The 10,384-nt window shown below is 32.6% G+C and overlaps 1 protein-coding gene across 5 annotated transcripts; it reads left to right on the top strand.

The window, feature by feature from the left end:
- Window positions 1-3,955: 3,955 nt before the first annotated feature.
- Window positions 3,956-8,224, top strand: LOC129299514 (interactor of constitutive active ROPs 2, chloroplastic-like). Of its 5 annotated transcripts, none has more exons than XM_054937989.1 (6): window positions 3,956-4,142; window positions 4,228-4,303; window positions 5,464-5,554; window positions 5,771-5,954; window positions 6,128-7,809; window positions 7,903-8,224. In XM_054937989.1, the coding sequence occupies exons 3-5, from the start codon at window positions 5,535-5,537 to the stop codon at window positions 7,793-7,795; spliced, it is 1,872 nt and encodes a 623-aa protein (XP_054793964.1). In that variant the 5' UTR covers window positions 3,956-4,142; window positions 4,228-4,303; window positions 5,464-5,534; the 3' UTR covers window positions 7,796-7,809; window positions 7,903-8,224. The 5 variants fall into 5 exon arrangements, with proteins under 5 accessions (XP_054793964.1, XP_054793963.1, XP_054793962.1 ...); XM_054937988.1 differs by having other exon boundaries at window positions 5,453-5,554; XM_054937987.1 differs by lacking the exon at window positions 4,228-4,303.
- Window positions 8,225-10,384: the final 2,160 nt, after the last annotated feature.

Raw genomic sequence — 10,384 nt, 5'->3', positions numbered from 1 at the left:
TGAAATATGTAACTTTATTTATATAAAAAATAATTAAAACATAATAGTTTTTTTATAAATAAAAATGAAGTAGCAACGCATGAGATTTGGCGACATTTAATAAATTTGCATTTGCACGGTTATACAATAGGAAATATTGACAAATTTATTTTTTAAATATAAAAAACTTAAAAGTATAAAATATCTTCTTACCTGCCTGTCCATGGGTAAGTTGAGTTTTCGGAGATTGCGCAGTGTCGGTGCAACCTTCAGGGGAGGTATTTACCGACCATTTCACCAAGAAAATTTTTACATTAAAAATGAAACTCGATCTTACAAATATAAAAATTATAAATCAAGTCCTTGATAAAAACGGATTTATTGGTAGCCTGTGATATTTTTATCTCACAGAAATTAGAAACTTTCTCTTATTCGTCTAGCCCGCTGACCCAACACCAAGCACTCTGAGCTAACAGTGACAAGAGAAGACTGCTATGGGCAGGAATCGACGTAGCACTTGGTTTGATAAGGTCATCGCTCACATTCTCACGAAGGCCTTGTGTGGTCCTTGGTGGGGGCTTTCTGCTGCATTATTTCAAGCATTCAATATATCAATACACATAGTACATGTATATGCATGCATATAATTGCGAATAAAGACGCTAACAGTTTATTTTCTTTCTCCAAGCCTAACGTTTAACATACATATAGAACGTTGAACGTGGTTCTACAGTGAATATCCAAACATTTTCCAGAAATGCATGCCAAGCTTATAATGTATTCAAGTCCCTAGCTCTCGTGCTTCCTGAAAGCAATTTGACTGAAAAACGCAAAAAGCGTTCACACCTGCGTTCTTTCTTGTGAAACACAAGTTCAATTTTTATCTTATGGTAACATTTAGGTTAGCAAATTAACTTCAAATTTTAATAATAATTTTAAACAATTCAATGCTAACCCGGTCAAATATCAAACTCAAGACATTTAAGCTATTTAAAATACTGGCAATAATTAAATCCTCAATCAAGGAAAATTATATGTGATTCATTTTTGATAGAAATGAACAATACTCATCATTTCAAATTTTGGTTTTTTTATTTTAATATTATATACCACAAAATTTTATGCATTAAAATACGATAAAAATAAAAAATTACTCTGACAGTATGAGCATTACAGATAATTATTATATTATTTGTATATTTCTTGTTCAGCTTTATGCCAATTGCCAATTATGCTCGCTGCATAAACACTGACTTTGTTCTTTATAGATCTTTCCTGGATATCTATGCCGAGCAATGTGCTCTAACATGTCTTTAGTCCGATTTTTTTCCAAGCTTAGACCTCTTGTAATTCAAAAAAAACAAAAAGAATTCAGAAAATAAAAAATTCATAAAAAATAATACTGAGGTCGAAGACAGTTCCGCCGTGCGCTGTGTGCAAATCTTCCCTGTATGTATATATGCGGAGCATATAACTGTTAATGTTAATCTACAGTTGATTGAATAGTCACGATTTTTAAATAAATATTTTGCATGTTGAAAATCATGCGAGGGCCACAATGAAGAAATAAACGTGAGACTCATGATAAAAAAACAATAATAGATATAAGATTTATAGTAAAAATAATATATATGTTGCATGGTATTGGTTGATTGAATTACACACACACACAGGATAATAAATTGGAGATTACATACAAAGCTAAATAGAAAAATATAAAATAAATTGTTTCATTGTTTGAAATTTAATTTATATAGCATGTGAGAATAATATATCTAAAATAATATATTTCTTGTGCATGTAAATATTTAGTTAAAAGAATACTTTTTGCTACACTATATTCCCTCAATTAAAAAATATAAAACATTTTTAAAAAGTTAAATCTTTAAAAATATAAGACATTTTTATAATATATTTTCTAATAATCGATTGGGTTACTAATAAAAAGCCTCTTATTACTTGAGCATATATAATGCTATCCCAGGCTTCTGCTATTTCTATACGCTTTCTTCCTCTTTTTTCTTAATCACTTTCGTCTTTTCCTTTGTATAATCTGAGATTTTCAATTCTGTATTTTTTTTTATTTTTCCACATCCAAATTTTGAGGTGTAATAATTATCTTTTTTTCAAAAGTGCCTCTATTGTAGTGACTTTATATTTATTATAGGGTGTTTAACAAGGATAAATAAGAAAAAATAGAGTTAATTTAAAAGTAGGTAATTACTTTATTAGGAGGTGAGATTCAGTTAAAAATATTTTATATTTTTAAACGAGGGGTATTTATGATTTAATTTACCGTTCATCATTTACAGTTGAATGACCAGTGGCATTTTTTTAAAATAAATGTTTGGTGTGTTGAAAAACCATGTGGGGGCTGCAATGAAAAAATAAATGTGGGATGATAAAAAAATAATAGATGCAAGATTTATGGTAAAAATATAATAGGTATGTTGCATGATATATATTGATTAAATTATAAATATACGTGCAAATAAGATAATAAATTGGAGATTAAATACAAAGTTGAACAACAAATTATAAAATAGAATGTTTTATTGTTTGAATATTAATTTACGTATGCGAGAATAATACATCTACAGTAATATATTTGTGAGTGTGCAACAATTTAATTGAAAGAGATTTGTTCATACTTTTAGCTATAATATAATTGTAATTTACAAACACTATTATCACAAATTATTCATTATATTACATGTTTCATTTTTCTTAGAATGATGCATGGATCAACAAATTGTAAAAGATAACAAGGTAATTTTATTTTGTAATGTTTGAATGAGTTAACTGTTTATATATATATATATATATATATATTTTTGTAGGAATGTTTATAATTTTCAACACACACACACACAGATAAAAGCAACGCGTTGCAAGCTAGACGTTATTGCTTTGATTTTTAATTACACAAAGCAAATAATGAGTCACTCCTTAAAAAATATAAATTATTTTTAATTAAATATTATTTTAATAAAATAGTTATTTATCTTTAAATTAATCTTATTTTTCATATTTATCTCTATTTAATGAGGTATTTTACCCTAAAATAAATATAAAATAATTTATTTAATAAGAGTATTTTTTTAAAAAAGACAATGATTATACCTTAAAAGATTAAAAATGATCTATATTTTTTTTAACATACAACTTTTTAAAAAATATCTTATATTTTTAAATAAAAAAAGTATATATTTAATAATATTTGTTGGAAGATAAATATTCTTTTTCAGTTGATGATGAGGGGGGAACTTAATTAAAAAATTTATATTTTCATCCAACTTGAAAATTTTCCCTCACAATATTGATTGAAAGAAGAGCACAAGTGTAGGTGGGGCATCATTAAATGCACACGAAAAGCAACATATTTCAAAATCAATAAATTATTGTTTACTCTACATCTTTATAACAACTGGGCAAGATACATTTTAAAAAATAAATTGTTGTTCAAATTTTAATTTACATAAAGTAACCTCTTGTGGTATATAAAAAAAGTTTAAAATTTTTATTTTATTTTTACCTTTTAAATGTTAAAAAAGTCTCTATAAATATTTAATAATAATGTCTCGAGCATAATTTCTTGATACTTATATACTCCACATAAAACAATCTCGTGCGCGCCACACGTTAAAATCTAGTTTGGTTGTACTTTGTGCTCTACCTTCACCTGAGAAAGTAACCGGAGATAAGTTTTTCAAATTTTTTTATATTAAATTTTTCAAAATTTGTTTATTGCCAAGTGAAATTTTCAGGATAAGACAGGATGTTCGGATACGGACACTTCACAAGTGGCCACTTCTCGTAACGAACAAATTGGGCGGGGTAGGGCCCATTAAAAATTTGAAAATAGGAGCGTGGGTGCGCGCGTGTTTGATTAAGAGCGTGACATTGCTGAACGTACTTCCCAGTTTCTTGTCTCGGCAATTCCCTCCGCTGACAAAAAAATTACAGTGACAGAATAGGGAAGAGAGAGAGAGAGAGAGAGGGGCTCGGGAAGTGAGCGCTTAGCAGAGGCAGCTCAAAATGCCCAGTTGCCACCCCACCCAATGCTCAGTTGCCAACAAGCCCTTCTTCCTCATCACCTTCCCTTCCCCCTTAATTAGGGTTTGCTGACTCAGGCCATCTGAGCTTACGCTTCATACCTTCAGGTATGACCCGCCATTACTCTGTTTCTTTGAATCTGCTCATTTGTCGTTGGTCTGCTTCTTTGACACTTCCTCGCTTGTCTTCAAGTCTACTATGATTCGTCCGACCCCTTTCTCGTGGGAACGCTTTGAGAGTTCTGGCTCATGTTCTTGTTCTGTTGAACGTGAGTTGCTGTTGCCTTCGTTTTTCTTCCCCCGTTCTTTGATCCTCCTCTTGATGCTTACTCTAATCTTTCTCCGTGGATGATCTGTTATTTTTGGCTAACTTGGTGTTTTGAAACGAAGACGAAGTCAAGGTTTGGATGTGAAACCATAATACTGCTGCAATCTGGTTTCCGTGTGTTTGTTGATTGTTGAAGACTGAGAAGTATGATTTTTGTGTCTTATTTTGGTTTCATTTTAAAAATTCTGTGATACTAGAATGCTTTCTGGTTTATTTTCACTTGGCTGAAGGGTGTACTCACTTTTTTACTGAAGTTGGTGCTCTGCCGATGCCCTCTCTGTTTTTCTTATTTATTATTTTCTAGTCCTTCGGATCAGTGATTTGGTCCCAGACTGCACGTAGATCTGGGTTCCTCTCTTACAAAGTCACTTCTATCCCCATTAATAACACGTTCCACGTTTGCCTCTCCTTGTCCTACTTTTATAGTTTTACGGACTTCAACTACATATATTCTCCCGCTGCATCTTCAAAAGCCTTGCAAGGCCTTTATACAGTTCCTATAAGCGATACAGTTTCTGGTTTTCTGCCGCAGGAAAGAACTCGTTTTCGGGAACGGTAGAACATTGAAGAACTCTGAAATAATGGTTGACCTGTCCGTACGCCCAGTTATTGGTTGTTATTAATGTGCTCTGGAACATACCATGACTGTGCAAAATAAGTTGCTTATGCCGCAATCATTTGTCGATAAGTTTTTTATGCTAACGGGTTTTTATTGTTGTCTGTAACTGGTCGCTGTGGCTGTGGGGTCTTAGAAGAGAGTTAAAGTTTTAATAGTAGAACACGAGGGAGGAAAGCTGGAAAAGAAAATTCAAAAAGTGGAAACTTGGAAGCTGGCTTGCGTAATGATAATTTAATTGTTTATCTGGTGTAACATTGCGATTTTTTTATTTTTTGGTTGATTTAATTGTGGTTTGTTTATGGTAGGTGGTAGTGGAGTTAGTTTACTTAGAGTTTCTTTGAAGTGATTATATGTGGTTTGTTTGTTAGCTTTTCTGTCGAATGGTTGTTCCAAGGTGGACATTAGCTGTGAGTTTTGATATTGATTCTTACTTATAAATCATATTCCTTTTCATCTTTATGTCTTACTCAGAACTATTCCAGGTGTTGTGGGTCAGGGGCTTTTAAAGGAACCATTTAGTTCGCCTTTCTAGCTATCACTTGGGTGATTAAATATGCAGACACCGAAAGCAAGGTAAGATCCATTGCTAGTTTAAAGTTCTGCAGCATTAATTAGCGCTTCTCTTCTGTAATTCATGCGTGAATTCATGAAGCTAAGTGTTAATAAACATATCGTTACTTCTGAGGGATATCAAATGTGGATTATTTGTTGCTGGCATGTCCGAGTAATAACTGTACATTAATTTCTGCTGATTTACTGATTCTCTTTGCTTGACTTGATGATTAGCAGAGCTGGTTCTTCAGAAGTACCCCAAAAGAAATCTCCAGCAACACCCCGGACTGCTCGACAATTGAAGACACCAGGATCTGATCCTGACTCGCTCCCATCCTCTCCAAATCCTGTGAGCAAGTCTTCAAAAGATAGGAGTCCAAAGGTTGTCGAACGCAAATCACCCCGGAGTCCAATGTCTGAGGTATTTCATTAATCAAACATTTACATAATTGCTGTTGGGACCATTACTAACCAATCTGTTATTTAGAATCCAAATTAGTAACCAATATGTTATTTAGAATCCAAAAGATCAACATAATTGCTGTTTCTTTTCAATATCTATTTTGTATTCTCAATTTTTATGTTCTATGATAGAAGAAGCGACCTAGTAGAGTCCAGGAATTGGAGTCTCAGCTTGCTCAACTCCAAGAAGATTTGAAGAGATATCAGGAGCAACTGAAATCATCTGAGTCATTGAAGAGAAAAGCCCAACAGGATGCAGAAGAGTCAAAGAAGCAGGTTTTGGTCTTGTCAGAAAAGCTTGAGGAATCAGAACAACAACTTATGGAGATTTCAGCTTCTGAGGAAGCACGGCTTCAAGAGCTACGCAAGATTTCACAAGATCGTGATCGAGCATGGCAATCTGAACTAGAGGCAGTTCAGAAGCAGCATTCAATGGACTCAGCTGCTTATCTTTCTGCCATGAACGAAATCCAGAAGCTCAAAGTTCAGCTGGAAAGAGTGTCAGAATCTGAAGCCACTCACATCAATAATGCAGAATCAGCTCATGCTGAGATTCAGGAATTGCAAATGGAACTTTCGGAAACTCTTACCTTGGTGGAAAAGCTAAAAAATGAGATACGTGACTGCAAAGGATCCGAGTCCCAGGCCTTGGAAGTAGTTGGCAAAACTCAACTGCAATTGGAAACAGTGAATAAGACTGTGGAAACACTCCAGTCAGATGGAATCAAAGCCATGGAAGCCAACAAATCATTAGCTTGGGAGCTGGAGCAATCGAGAGCACAAGTCAAATTACTGGAAGAACTTGTGAGCAAACTCCAGGCTGATCTGGCTGCTAGTGCTAACAGTAATACATTAGGTCCAGCCAATGAAACTGGACTTGCACAGGCAAATCAAGAAAACCAGGAAATAAAACAGCTCAAAGCTGAGCTAATGTCTACCGAATCTGAGGTGGAACGATTAAAATCTGCACTAGAGGCAGCTGACACAAGGTACCAAGAAGAGTATATCCGGAGCACGCTGCAGATTAGAAGCACTTACGAACAGATGGAGCGTGCAAAATCGGAGTGTAGCTTGAGGGAGGCTGAATTATGTGAGGAGTTGAAGAGAGCAAAAGCTGACATTGAAGAACTGAGGGCTAGCCTGGCAGACAGAGAATCTCGATTGCAGAGTATTTCAAAGGAGAATGTGGAGCTTAGCTTAAGGATGACGGAAAATCAGACCACTGAAAGAGAATCTCAACTTGAGATGGAGTTGAAGAAACTGGGTGCTGATGTAGTGGAGTTAAAGGCGAGTTTGTTGGACAGACAGACAGAATTGCAAAATGTAACCAGCGAAAACAACACACTCAAAATGGAAATTCAGAAAGGGGAATTGGAGAACAACAAAATAACTGAGGAGGCTGTAGCTTCAGCTGAAGCAGCAAGGGCTGGAGAGAGAGAAGCTTTGATTAAACTGGGACACATAACAGAAGAAGCTGATAGGAGTAACCGGAGAGTAGCACTCGTGACCGAGCAGCTAGATGCCGCACAGGCTGCAAATTCAGAATTGGAGGCTGAGTTAAGGAGATTGAAAGTGCAATCAGACCAGTGGAGAAAAGCAGCGGAAGCAGCAGCTTCTATGCTTTCCGGAGGAAATAATGGAAAATGTGTGGAGAGAACAAGTTCACTTGATAATAGCTTTAACTCCGTTGCTGGCAAGATGAATTCGCCCTATTCAGAAGACACAGATGATGACTCCCCCAAGAAGAAAAATACAAACATGTTGAAGAAGATTGGAGTGTTGTGGAAGAAGAATCATTAGCAGACACGTCTCAGGTAGTTTGAATATCTCTACTTTCACATGTTTGACATAATGGTTCTAACGTGCTATTTCAAGCGACGTTTTTTTCCCCTTAATTTGGTTGTCAGGTACTTTGGTGTTTCAATGACCATTGGAGCTGTTCCATGGGGGAATCTTTGTCAAGAAAGGTTGTGTTGCAATTATTTTGTAGATACTTGGAATTTAGTTTGTCACCCTTCAGCTATCTAGATTTTGCAGAGTGGTTATCGACTATAGACCTAAATATAGTTGTAATATCCTTCAGTTCGTATGTTTTCACTTTTCGAGTGATCTTATGCCTGCGAAAATATTGACAAGGATGTCGGGAAATCAAGTGCTTCACCACTTCCCTTGACCTTGAGTGGCATGCCAGCATTGAATCAATCAATCGCCAGTTCTACTTTTGTTCAATATTATTTGATTTGTTCTTCGTTGCCATTGAGCAAAACAGAGTGCAACATTGAAAGTATAGATCTGATCTCCAAATGATTAAATAATATCTTATAAATGAGTGTTTTGTCATGTAAAATTGTATATAATTAAGTAAAACGGTTGCACATTTTTTCAATAGAAAAGTTTGTATGTCTCGCACGTGGTGGGTTTTATGCATCGCCATAGTCTGAAAAATGGGTGACTAAAAATTAGAAAATTCAAGCCATGAAAGCTGACTTGGGTCTCCGTGCCTTGAGCGTGCTTTACAGCAAACACAATCGCGGAGGAAAAAAAATGTATTATGCAGCATCAATTTATGAAGGAAGCCACGTGCATGATTCGCTTTTCCTGAAATTATAAAGGCGTTAAAGAAGAGTAAAGTTACAACAACACATTCAACAAGAAATTGGCTGAGTGGCGTCACCGGGTGAAAAAAAAAAAACCTAAAGATCTGAGTGGAATTTCTAGAACAGAGGCATATATGGAGCTCTACTGGGAGAGTCTCGTCTAATTTTGTAATTAGTTGCACTCAAGCAAACTAAAAAGGGGGAAAAGATATTGCCAATTTAATCAGTTAAGAGAACCGTGGAATAGAAATTCAACCCTTCGATTATATTAGATTATTTACTTCAATATAAATCATTTTTTATCTTGAAATCTAACATTTTTTCGAGATTAAATGAATAGAACTCTGGATTAACTGATATATATTTGAAAAATGTATAGGAATTACTGGATATATATATATATTTTTGGGAGACATTTTCAAGTATTTGCCACCATGATCATAAATAATAGCACTATGCATGAATTTTGTTAGCATGAATAATTTGTATAACTCAATATCCCTTTTGGTAAAAAAAAAAAAAGGAAACTGACAATTAGGGATCCATGAAAATACTAATGACAATTACAAACCCTAAATTATTAAAATTTCAATAACAAATCATGATCCTTAATTTACAATAAGTTTTTTTCGTTGATTGATTTGAGATTTACAATAAACTTTAGTAAATTTTTTGTTGATTGATTTTCGAAAGGATAGCAAAAAATAAAAATTAATTGGTTGTGATTCACAAATGAATCTCATAAATTTTTAATTAATGTTATAAATAATTTTAAATATATTTAATAAATTTTTCAGTGACTTATCTATATATTGATAGGAAAAAAATTATAAGTGATTGATTTGTAATTTATAACTGACTCTCATAAATTTCTAACTAATATTACAAATATTCTCAAATATATTTACTTAATGTTTTATTTGATTTATCTCTATTTGATAGTAACAAATCAAGATTTATAATTGACTTTTTAAATTTTAATTGATTTCAAATGTATTTATTAGATTTTTCAACTAACTATTCACATTTTTTAATTACAAGTAAGTAATCATGGTTTATTATTATTTATTGAGATTCTGTAATTTAGGGTATCTAATTATTATTATTAATATTCTTATGGGGGTTTTAATTTTCATTTTTCCAAAAAAAAGTATCCAATTCCTTTTTCTAAAAAAATGTAAATATGAAAGGCATAATCATTCCTTATAAAAGTTTTTGGAAGGAAAATGATAATAAAATTCAATCAAAATATATAAATGATAATTGAGTATCTAGAAATGCCATAATTTTTGTGAAGTATCTAAATATGTTTTTGACATTAATAATTTTAGATTTAATGACTAACTTGTTCATTTTTAAAATGAAAAAAACATATCAAATTCACGTGGAAAGTTAGGATTTCTTATTCTATTTTTTTATTTATAAAATAAAAATTTTGATTGCTTAAATAAAAATTTTGATTGGTTACTTTCAAAACTTAAACTTTAATGAGAAAAGAACTTTTATATAAAAAGTTATAATTTCTTGTTCAATTATTACTTTCACAAAATAAAAATTATTGTTGTTTAAATAAAAGTTGTAATTGATTTTTTTTTTCAGAACCTAAACATCAATGATAAAAAAAATTTCACGTGCAAAATTGTGATTTATTATTTAATTTTTGTAATTCATAGAATTAAAGTTATAATTGCTTAAATAAAAGTTGTGATTGTGATTGATTATCTTCAAAACTTGTTTATTAATTATAAAATAAAGTTAACGTAAGAAGTTATGATTTTTTATTCAATTTTTA

This window comes from Prosopis cineraria, unplaced genomic scaffold (genome assembly GCF_029017545.1).
Source record: "Prosopis cineraria cultivar Desert tree isolate PC_DT_omini unplaced genomic scaffold, ASM2901754v1 PC1186, whole genome shotgun sequence".
In the NCBI taxonomy this organism is placed as follows: Eukaryota; Viridiplantae; Streptophyta; class Magnoliopsida; order Fabales; family Fabaceae; genus Prosopis; species Prosopis cineraria.
The sequence above is the reverse complement of the archived record's forward strand: the minus strand, read 5'-3'. Positions and strand labels throughout refer to the sequence as shown.